Source organism: Pangasianodon hypophthalmus, chromosome 25 (genome assembly GCF_027358585.1).
Source record: "Pangasianodon hypophthalmus isolate fPanHyp1 chromosome 25, fPanHyp1.pri, whole genome shotgun sequence".
Taxonomy (NCBI): Eukaryota; Metazoa; Chordata; class Actinopteri; order Siluriformes; family Pangasiidae; genus Pangasianodon; species Pangasianodon hypophthalmus.
In genome coordinates, this window is record NC_069734.1 from 8,864,488 (window position 1) to 8,877,008 (window position 12,521).

Genomic DNA, 12,521 nt, shown 5'->3' on the forward strand with positions numbered 1-12,521 from the left:
GTAAGATTTGCCTATAACAAAGTGAATCTGACATGCAATCAAAAGGTCTCAGGCTGAGAGCTTCATTGCATTCGACAAGTATAGCTGAACACAAATAGGCCATGGGCCTTTTTTGTGTACTACTCAGAATGAAAAGCTGCACACACAGCAGTCACTTTGTGAGTTGACGCCCTGAGAAAAAAAAAAAAAAGAAAGAAAAAAGAAAAAGAAAAAAACTGAGGTAAACATTTCTTGATTCTAGGGATAGTTTTCCTGATTCTGCAGATTTTTTGCTGAATTTCAGATGATAAATTATGGGCTTCTGAGATGTGCTTTATTTACAACTTCATGGCATAAAAGGTTAGATGTTAACAGCTGTCATTAAACACTGAGGCTCAGCAGAAATCTACCATTCAAGCCAAATATCTGCTATATGTGCATAAAATGTTGGTTTAAAGTGGCCAGCAGAATAGTGCAAGCTAACACTTTATTTTTTGATAACATGTATTTAATATGATCAAAAACAGAATCTGGCTGATGTTCCTGTAGGAGCTTTCAAAAGAATAAGTTATTACTATCAACAATAAGTTATTATTTCATATATTAAAAACTAGTCTACTCGTACCTCAAAGAGACCTCATTCCACTCCTGTTGTCCTGACCACATTAAGTTTCAAAAATACCACACATCGTCTCTTTCGGTGATCAAATCAACTAACTGACAAAGCATCTCTGTGTGTGCCCTCTAATGTGTAGGTTGATCAAGCTGGCTTGTAGTACATGCTTTAATCTGCAATTCTGATGTCCATAAGGGATTCTGTGCCTCAGGGTTGAATAAGATTACACTGTGCTTGGGATTTAAAACCCGCAATTTCCGCTCACCAATCAATTTCCCTAACATGAACATCAAACTTCAAAATTATTCAATCATTCATTTCATAGAGATTATGTTGTCACTAAGAATTGTGAATTTAAGGGTCTCTTGTTACATGTCAGGACAGCATTCCACAGTCATGCAGATTCTTGGCATGTGGGTAGGATATGTAGGGGACAACTGTTTGGCATTTACATCTAAAGATTTACATCTATTTCCTCGACAAACATTAATCCACACTGGGAGACCTTCAGCAACTGCAATCAATTCTGAAAAATCAACATATACCTGTATCTATCTGAGGAAATTAAAAAAATGTCTTGATTCACATCAGTGTCAAGACATTTTAGATACTATAAAAATGTTACTCTGAAATAAAATATACAGTCAGGTCCATAAGTATTTGGACAGCGACACAATTTTTGTAATTTTGCCTCTGTATACCACCACAATGGATTTGAAATGAAGCAATCCAGATGGGATTGAAGTGTAGACTTTCAGCTTTAATTCATGAGGTTTAAGAAAAATATTGCATTGACCGTTTAGGAATTACAGTCAATGCAATATTTTTCACAGGCTCAAAAGTAACTGGACAAACTAACAATCATAAATATTAGGATTATTTGTGCCTGAGGTCTGGAACCCATGGACATCACCAAATGCTGAGGTTCCTTCCTTTTGCATTTACTGCAGCTGCCTTCAGTTGCTGCTTGTTTGTGGGTCTTTCTGCCTCAGGTTTTGTCTTCAGTAAGTGAAAAGCATGCTCAATTGGGTTGAGGTCACTGGACATTTAAGAACATTTAATTTCTTTGCTTTAAGAAGCTCGTGGGTTGCTTTTGCAGTACGTTTTGGGTCATTATCCAGCTATAGTTTGAAGCACCATCCTATAAGTTTTGCAGCATTTGACTGAATCTGAGCAGAAAGTAGAGCTCTATACACTTCAGAATTCACCCTTTTGCTACTTCTACCAGCAGTCACATCATCAAAAAAACACCAGTGGCCCAGTTCCATTCACAGCCATACATGCCCATGCCATAACACCACATCATGTTGGACAGATGATGTGGTTTGCTTTGGATCATGAGACCTTCCTTACCTTTTCCATACTCTTCTCTTCCCATCATTCTTCTATAAGTTAATCTCGCATTAGAACTGGTCACTCTTTTTTTTTTTAGCAAAGTCTAATCCGGCCTTTCTGTTCTTGAGTATTACCAGTGGTTTGTATCTTGAGGTAAACCGTCTGTACTTACATTCATGAAGACGTCTCTTGATTGTAGACTTTGACAATGATTCACCTGCCTCCTCTAGAGTGTTCTTGACTTGGCTAGATGTTGTGAAGGTTGTTTTTTTTCTTCATCCACTTTAGTTGTCTGCCATGGCCTTTCAGGTCTTTTGGTGTTGCTATGCTTGCCAGTGCATTCTTTTTTCTTAAGAATGTACCAAATTGCTCATTTGGCCCTCCTAAAGTTTCTGCTATCTCTCTGATAGGTCTGTTTTTTTTTCAGCCTATTGATCATCTCTTTCACTTGCATTGACACCTCGTTGGACCACATATTGAGAGTTCCCATGAACAGCTACCACATGCAAATTCCACACTTGGAATCAACTCCAGACCTTTTATCTCCTTAATTTGTCATGAAATAAGGAGGAAACAGGCCACACCTGACCGTGAAACTGCTTATCAGTTAATTGTCCAATTACTTTTGAGCCTGTGAAAATGGAGGGACTCTGTAAAAAATGTCTGTAATTCCTAAATGGTTAATGCAATATTTTTCTTAAACCTCTTGAATTAAAGCTGAAAGTCTACACTTCAGGTGTGGATTGATTGTATGTAACAGCACAACTGGCACTGGCAAATTGCTGTGGTATAACAGGAATGAAACACTTTGGGATGTACAGTTACTGGAAAATAAACTCCACGGCAGGATCACACCACCTGGTCATGTTTTATTCCTTATATTAGATTTGTGTAAGGAGAACATTTAACATTTATGAAAGTGTCAGTGTATTAGTGCATTTGCGTTCAAGTGAAAGAAAAATAAATGAGATATTCTTGAATCATTAATTTTATAGAGATTATGTTATCAGGATGAATTGCAAATTTAGCGCACATTGTATGTATTCAAGGTGCAAATACATAACAGAGATCCACAATCAGTTACTTGATTTTCAGCAAGTGGGCTAGAGGAGATCAATGTTCAGCATCAACTATTTCACTGCTGCATATACTGTAACTGTAGTAATGACTCCACATTACAGTCAACCCAGTGTGTCTCCAAATAATTACTGGCAGATGTACAGCAACTGCGCTCAATTCTAAATTCCAGTAAATATAATTTATCCAAAATATATCCAAGCCAAGATTTCTACTGCACTTCTACCTCAATTGCCTATGAGGTTAAAGGAATCTTAGCAAAAATATGTATATACATAGTGAAGTCAATGTCATGTGCATCACTGGATGAGCCATTTTGATTATCTCCCATGAATACATGGAGGTATAATCCTTGAGTACCAGAGACTCCTCTGACTGTATAATGTTTTCCAAATTCTCAAACAATAATGTATGCTTGTCATCTCGCTGGGTTCAATCTGGTCCTCTCGTTCCCAGCGCACTAATCCTGCAGACAGTTTTCTAATCTTCATGCCTGCTCTTTAATAAATCACTACAAGATGCAGCCCTGAGAATAATAACTGCCATTTCTGCAAAAATGTACAGAAGGAAGAGTACCCAGAGGAGGTTAATCAGATATTACTTGCATGTAAGAAATTAAAATAGGAACAATTTTGCTTTGAAATATGAGATTTGCAAGTTTGCATACTTAAATATTTGTTTTGTTTTATATATATGTGGAATTCATATTTCATCATCTCAATTATTCTGAGTAGATCCTTTCTGCAGATGCTTTCCTGCTCATTCATTACAGATGTTTGACTAATAAACTGTCCGAAAATGAACTGCACCTTCAGCTGCTGTTCTGAGGATGTTTAATCGAAGCGTAAGGAATATTTTGAGCTTGGTGGATAATCTGCGGGAAGCCTGCTCGTCCTGCACACAGATACCGGTTCAGCTGCACCTGCTGAGCACAGCCAGGACATCTGCTGTACATTTCTCTGCTTCACCTTCTTTAATCTGCCAGCAGTCTCTTAGTTAATCTACCAAAATGTCTGCCAAAAGCTTGTTTTCCACAAGTCACACAAAAAAAAAAACTTTAGACACTCAACCTGATGTTTGTTTGCAGAAAGTACTTTGCACATTGTTGGGTCTGAATTTGCCACTTGTTTTGTCTCTTCAGCTTTTGTTTCACTTCGCAGTCTCACTCACTCCCCACCCCCTCACTCGCTTTCACTCATGTACAAACAGCGATGTGCCAGCAGCTGTTCTCTCTCCTTGTTTCATGCACATACCTGTTTACATCAGGCTATCAAGGTCTTCTATGATTCTTATTGCCTCAGGCCACTGTGTGGTATAAGTGCACTTGCAAGACCGCGAGATTGAATGAATGCATGCCAAGATTCGCCATGCAATTTACAGACAAGGAAGTGAAATGTCAACAGTGGAAAACTACAAAATTGATAAAATGAAAAGGTAACTCTACCCCTGCATGTGAACAATAGAGTGCGTGCGTGTGTGCATTATCTCTGTAACGATAGGCAGATTTTACCCTGTGAGAACGTGTAGCTGATTGTTCAAAAAATAAATAAATAAATCAAATAAAAATTATTAAATAAATAAGACAAAATATTTATTTTATATTACCGAGGTTAAAGTTAGGGTCATGGATAACAAACAACTCAATTAAAAATACCTCACAAACAAAGAACAAGTGTGTGTGTGTGTGTGTGTGTGTGTGTGTGTGTGTCTGCGTGTGTGTCTGCGTGTGTGCGATTTTCAAGCACGTGTAATTATATCTCAGTTATGGGAGAGTTCTTCTAATGACTCAGATAACCATAACTATCATCAGGAGCAAGATGAAAATCCAATTCAGTTTAATCATTTCAGCCATCAATAATACCACATCGAGATAATTTAGGAAAGCTGAAAATGGTTTTAATAAATCGTTAGAACAATAGTTATGTGACAATAATTGGGATAAAAGTACTTACTTTTAAACAACTAGATTGGTGAGTACTTACCCCTTAAATTAAACGTAATTAGAAATATACAATTTGGTAAGCAGGAATGTAACCTGTTTCAGTTCATTTCTAAGAGCAGTCCTAGACTTAAACTGTGAAATAAGTAGCACCAAAATGCATAATAATATTTATTATAATAATATAGTCGCTTAGCCCCCGGAGTTCCCAAAATTGACTCTGGATCCATCCACCTTACCAGAATAAAGCAGTTACTAGAGCTGAAGGGATGCATTTTTAACAGTAACTCCATACACATCAGACTTTTTGCAGTTTTAAAATGTTATTACAATAACCAGGTCTTTCACCGAGGTTCTGAACATGGTATTGTATGTTACCTACACTAGAGGTTCTCAAACTTTTTTCTAGCTGAGACCACTTTAACTGAGAAGTTAGTTAATAAAATAACTGTAAAATAATAATAAACTTAAATAAACCCTTCAGTACAAATTAATGTAATAAACATGATTTAAAAGTGCACAATATTTTTGTCTATTTATTACAGCCATAGATTGTTTTATTCCTGAACTTTCCACATAGAGGACACATTAAGTCCAAGCTGACATTATTTATAGGTCTGTTTGTTTTTGTGTTATTGTGTTTGGATTAAACCCGTTCAATTATGTGACCAGTAAAACATGCCAATTATTATAAGAACTCAGTATGAAATATAATAACTTCGATTATGATGGGTTTCCACTGCTGGAACGAAATTAAAAATATCACAAACCCCCTGCCTGTGCTTCACAGGCCCCTGGGTCCACATTGAGAACCACTTGATCTACAAATCTTAAATGAAATTAAATTAGCAATCATAAATTAATTTAGCAATGAGAATGAGGAGATCAGTTCACAAACACAAACACATTCACACAGTAATGTAGCTACCACAGGTAATATTGGGAATAGTATTAAGCAGAGTGCATGTGAGAGGAAATGACCTCATGTCATAGTGATTTAATCTAATTTACAAAGACCGGTTGGCTAGCAGTTATTGTTTGTCTGTCTGATATCACATCATACTCACCTTATAGATCCTATTATGGAAATTTTGCAGTCTCGATCAAATGTACAGTGAAGAATATTAGCTGTACTCATGAACTCCCAATAGGTTAGTGCCCAAACTATTTGGCTTAGCTAGTACACAATAACCATTATGTAATTTACTATTTGTATATATGAAATGAAGAAGAGCACTATTTCAGACATGAGTGAGATCTATACTTGTGAATCTAGGATTAGAATTACAGCTGTTAAAAGAAAAAACAACAACAACAACAAAAAAGTTTTCATTTGTTCTTTCAACTGTAAGCCATTTTGGATACATGCATAAATGTAAATGTAAAGGAAATGTCAGCATATGTGAAATTCACCAACCTATTCTCGTCAGGATACTGAAAAAAACATTCGTATGTGTTACAACAGCTCATGATGTGCATCAGCCGAACCCCCCAACACACACACACACACACACACACACACACACTCTGCCCTAACCACCTCCACCCTCAAACACATCCTGATGGGCTTTATGTTAGTGCTCTGCTGAGTGAACTCCATTAATTATCTGGAGTATAAAGCCTTACCTTGAAGCAGAGACGTTGCTGTCGTTACTGTTTCTGGGACGCCTTCTTTGCTATAAATGGACTGCAGGAACTCTGGAACACAGTCATTCTCGTCCATGATGATGACACGTACCTGGTGCACATGGGAAAGTGGGAAAGAAATAGAAATGGTGATGATGGAGAGTGAAAGCAGACAGGAAAAAAAAAACAAAGAAAAAAGGGAAAAGACCAAACATCTTCAATCAATGATATGTGTTTTGAGACTCACAATGGGGTGAATATGATCCATGGCACAGTGAATCGTAGAGATAAAAAGGAAAAGGGATTAGACGAAAAAGGGTGCAATGGGACAATATTACAAAGTTCTAGTGAAAGACACTGATTGTGTTGGGGATAGGGGGCGAGGGAGCACACAGGAAGGATTTGGCAGTAATTGTCCCGATTTCTTACCACACAGAGGAAGCTATTTTGGCTAGATTGCCCTTTCAGCAGTAATCCTGCCAAATTGAGCTACCTTGGTGAATTGGTACGAATATTCTTTTTAGGGAAAAGTGTGAAATCAGTTGATTTTTACTTTGTGATACTTCTCTTTTCCCAGCTCTTTCTGATATTCCATATACTAGTAAGTGTGCATTGTAGTATTAAGTGTTAATTAAGTTTTAAGTATTAATTACAATACAGTAAAGTAGTATACAGTACAGTGATGATAATATTAAATATTAACATTAATAATTATTCCAAACCTTTTTCTGACCAGTAATTTAAGAATTCAATACCAAAACAAAACATCGCAAGGCATTCCAAACCTGAAAACCATTTCTTCCCACATTTTACTCAGTATGCAAATATGAAGTGAATTGCTAGTGTTTCTGAGCTTGACAGCTGAGTTTGCATAAACAGTGTAGCAAAGCCTTGACTCATTTAAGTTGAAGATAAATTTAAGAAAAAAAATGCACTCAGCTGAACTCAGCGGTTTGAATTTTACACCACTGGTAAGAAAAAAATATGCATGGATATTTATTCATTTGGCAGATGCTTTTATCCAAAGAAACATACAATTGAGCTGAGCAGATACAGGTACCAGGATCTGAGCTCACCTTTCTGACTAATCAGTATTCGAGAGCCCAAACCACTGTGCCACCCCTTCATACAGTATATATAATATACAGGATATGATTGAGATATTCAGAATTGAGTCCAGTACCAAGATATCTGGGGTTCTGGAAAAATTTTACACTGGAATTGAATATACTGATGTCTGGGTGGTTATGATGGCTTCCATCTCTCAGATCTCAGCAGTAGTGTTTTGAAGAGTGTGTAATGAAATCTCAAGTCCCAGCGTGCCTCAACAACCGCCTTGCCCTCAGCAGCAGTGTTTTGTCTCGCCTGAATATTAACACCTGCAGCCATATCCCTGCTAACTGAAGACTTTTTATAAACACACTCAAGGTGTCGCACAGCATTACATGTCCCATGTGCACTTGTGCTGCCATTTCCTAGTACTTCCATTTATATGCTCCCAGTAATTCTAGTTATATTGTTTTTATGACCTAAGTTTAATCTGTTTGATACTCCTCTAGTTCATGTTCGTTTGTATTCTGTGTTTAACATTTTCCTTGTCTGCCATTCTCCTGGTTTCAAGACTAAGCTTTCTAGTCAGTCTAGTGACTATACTCTTTGTTACAGCAAGCCAGCTAAATGGTTAGCCATCAGGAAACGTAGCTTTATTGTTAAATTTCTTAACTGTGCTCTACAAGCACATCGTTTTTGGTTCCTTCCAAGCCCCTCCCCCAACCCACTCTCAATCACACTGCTGCTGACTTCTTGATTCTGATTGGACAGAAAGTGATAATTCACTTTCTTTAACAGAACGGCTCTTACACGTAGTGACAGCTGCAGTAAATCCCACGTGTAAATTACTCTGTTGGTTTCAATGCGTTACGTATTTAATGTTTATAGTAGCCCACTAATTCACAGGAACAGCTTAATTTAGTTGCTAATTTCCAAAAAGATTGATTTACATTGTAAAGGATTACTAATTACAAAGATATTACATCACCTGGAGTTTGTGCATATAGTATTAGTCAGTATATTATAAGCTGAAGCACCATGTGTTTCTTTTTCTCAGTATGTCTTTCTATACTTTCATTCAATATGCTTTTCCATGAAAGATAAAGTGCTCAGTATATTTTCAGTAGATTATTTGTTCATGTCTTACTGTTGTCACTAAAGGAAGTGTGTAGGAGTATGTGTGAGAGAGACAGTGTTTCTCTAAAGCCCATGGACAGTTGCTTAGTAACTTTCAAAACAGCGGAGATCAAAATAGGCTGAGCTCCTCCAGAAACGACCAGGCACCTAATAAGAGATCACTGTCTAAAGCATCACTCTGAAGTCTTTCTCTAACAAGTCCATAACTCATCAAGCATCATAAATACCTTTAAAAGAGAATGAGCAGGAAAGAACAAGGCCTTAAGCTCTTTGTGATAAGATGAAGACATTTGTGATGACAGTCAGATGTGGCATGACCTGAGAGAAGGAACAAAAGTAAGTAGGATGACGGAAGAGTTGTAGTATAGATCATGGTCCAACTTTCTCTCTCAGTCTGTTTTTTTTTTTCTTTAACCCCAAGACTTCAGTTCACAGATTGGACAGATCTAAGGAACAGCTGCCCGTCATTTCATTGCCCTGTACTGCACTTATCAAGGCCTCTTGGTGTTTGCAGTTGAGTGCACTGGCATTGTTTTGTGCCATCCTCTTGCCCCACCACATGTCTGTGTGCTTGACTGACTCGCCTTAGGACTGGAAAGCCCTATGGATCACTGAGCAGCACAGATCGTGTCTCGCCAAAGCAAGATGTGAGTTTCAAGGGTCATGTTGTTGGAGGCATGCATGCGACTATCAGTCACAGATTTAAATCATTGCCATTGCACTTTTTTTGCAGTGTTATCCTCGAATTAAGCCACACATTTAGACAATAACCTGGCTTTAAATGGATAAATTTCATGAACATGATCTGCTTATCATTAAATTAATCATTTGCAAACTTGACAGAGAAAATTTATGAAAGGTTTATTAGTTGGACAAGAATTGCTCTATTATTTGAAAAGAGTATTTATTAATTTGTTAATAATTAATTAATCAATTATTAATATTTGACATATACAGTAAAGATGTAAAACGTAAGCTTTAATATAATATTGTTGCTCCTTTTGTTAAACGTAATCCACCAAAACCTCACATAAAGAAAGTGCCCATAAGATAAAATAAGCAATAAAATAGGGTCATGCTTCAGTTAAACTGTATAGAAAACTACTCTCATCCATTGATGTAAGTTTTAATACAGTCTTTCAGGGTGCACTCTGTGACCAAGTGTTGTATTATATAAAGTCTTACATCAGTGGGTGATATGGGCTCTCAAGAAACTTTGAATGGTAAAATTCTATAAAAGTCTTGCAGAGAAATGAGCCATCAAGAGTCATATACGAGGGCTGAAAGTAGAGTATGCAGTAGACGTGAAGGGTTCATTTGAACCACAATTTCTATAGACCAGATCCATCACATTGAGAAAGACATCAAATTGTTCAGGGAATGAGTGCTTCCAATAAAGTGTGAATGTGCAAAGCAGTGAAACTGACTGTCAGACTGGTTTTGAATACAAGAAGGGAAGGTCTTTTTCAGTGATGATAGCCATCTATTCAATGACATGGTGTAAAGACACAGGAGCCATAATCACCAAGAGGGGAAAAAAAAAAAAAAAGCAAAGCTTTCAGACACATAATGAATGAGCAAGGTTAAGCAATAACATGACTGTGGTGACTCACATTGAGTTAAAGAAACAGTCCAGCATCCATCCTGCCCCTCCAGATTAGGGGCAAATACTACAGGCAACAATTACGGAAAAAATCTGTTTACTCAAGAATATGTAGTTTCTTTCTTTCTTTTTTTTATGTTTTTGGGGAAAATTTTTGTGTGACAAAGTTTTTTTTTGTATTTTTGTATTTAATGTTTTCATTAATTCTACAAAAAAATTCATCATTTTTTAATTAATCTGTATCTGTATAATCTGACCTTTTTGATATAGGACTACCTTTTCAGAGGGATGAAAATGAATGGTGGTTATGCATAAAGATCCCTAATTTTGGATAATACATCTACATAAGAACAGTTTTGCTAAGACATTCTCTTGGGTTTGGTTTGTGTTTTAAATAAAAAAAAAATCAACTTTAAAAAAACAGTCACCTTAAAAAAGAATTCAAGTTTAAAGATGTCACCTCATCTTTGAATAAAAAAAGAAGTCAAGTTTAAAAAGAGTCAGCTTTAAAAACATTAAACTTGAAAGACGTCAACTTTAAATAAAAAAAGTCAGTTCAAAAGAGTTATTTAAAAAAGGAAAAAAGTGGAGTAACATTATATTTTATTTATAAGCAAACCATTATTTAAAAAAAATTTGCTACAACAGATAAGTTAACTGACACCACTGAATCTTAACTAGTTTTATTTATTTATTTTATAGATTTTTTTAATGTGAGCTAGATTTGGCGTTTAGTAAATTTTACTAATCAGAAAGCATCAATTCTTTGCTCAGTGTTTGTTTGTTATTTATTTATTTATTTATTTATTTATTCAGTTGTATACTTTATACAATATTTGAAATATTTACTGACCTCCCCAACATCTGTTCTTTGACTGGCATTATACATGATTTCCAAGTCAAAAAGTTCCCTTTTCTTTTATTAGTACAGGGAAATGTATTGTAAAATTGTACATTACAGATGCGACAGATAGAGATTGGGTTGAAAAACTCTAAAGTATTCATTTACTCAATTGCACCATGACCAAAATACCTGTCCTTTTGGTCACTGACTTGATTTGGTGTTCTTCTTTTCAGAGACATACTAGCCTTGGTTCTGCTAAGCCTCACCTCTGCAGCACTGCTCAGGCTCTCCTTGTTCTCGCTGGCTCTCACGAGCAGCAGGTAGCGGTGCTGATCAGTCTCATAGTCAAGACTGCGGGTCAGGCTGATCTCTCCACTCTCCTGATCAATGCTGAACAGGCTGCTGGGGTTGATAAGCAAGCTGTAGCTGATCGGCTCCTTCTGGAAAGACAACGCCGGAGTGACCAGAAAGCTGGAGAAGAAACAGAGAGAGAAATGTTACAATGAGGATGAAGGGTCAAAGCTACAACCTGGTGAAATGAAAGTGTATATAAAAATGCTGCCTTATAAAATAAAGTTTCTATCCCGGTATAAAATGAAAGAAAATCTCTCTCCCTCGACAAGCATTACAACTTCAAGCAGTGTCGATGGAAGAGTACACATTTTGCAGATTGAATTTGACAAAGATAACCCCGTAAGCAAACATTATTCATTTATCCCAAAGAGTATCATGGTAACAGCACCCAAGAGGAGCCTCTGTGAGGAGTTCTGTGAACCAACTTGTGCTGGGACACTTAATCTTAATCACTGCAGACCTGAGGGCATAAATAAAGCCCACAACCATCATTTCTCCAATAGATTACAGCCTAAAACAATCAGTGGGTACAGACTGAAACTGGTGATGAAAGCCTTGAGGGTTCAGAGACTGATCAGACAGCAGCCAGACTACAGCAACATGGCTGCCCATATGATCTGCATCACTTATAGACAAAAGGAGAAGTGAGAGAGGGATGGAGTCAGATGGAAGGAAGGAAGATGAGAGGAATAGTCGGTTACAGCTACATGGAGGTATTGCAGGCATGTGGTCTACTGTGTGTTCATTCATATTTTGTTTTGAAATGGGAAAAAAACGCATATGCAATCATGATGCTCAAAACAGTTATTGGCTTTAAAAAATAAATATTACAAAAGGCTCTCCATTGCTTGCTTTTCATTATTTCTGTTTCATTTAGTTTTGGGCTAAAATTAATTAACAATCTTGAATAACACATATATGTATCAGCAATTACTGGGTAGCTAGTAGCAAGAAGAGGGTG

General features: G+C 36.7%; 1 protein-coding gene across 2 annotated transcripts in view; it reads right to left on the reverse strand.

Moving 5' to 3' along the window:
• Window positions 1-12,521, reverse strand: part of si:ch211-186j3.6 (neural-cadherin) — a 238,787-nt gene that overhangs the window by 146,832 nt on the left and 79,434 nt on the right. For both annotated transcript variants that reach the window (XM_026937517.3, XM_026937518.3), the window contains exons 4-5: window positions 11,473-11,677; window positions 6,573-6,684 (exon numbers count right to left, since the gene is read on the reverse strand). In XM_026937517.3, the coding sequence (XP_026793318.1) occupies window positions 6,573-6,684; window positions 11,473-11,677 (317 nt within the window). The remainder of the gene's footprint in view (window positions 1-6,572; window positions 6,685-11,472; window positions 11,678-12,521) is intronic.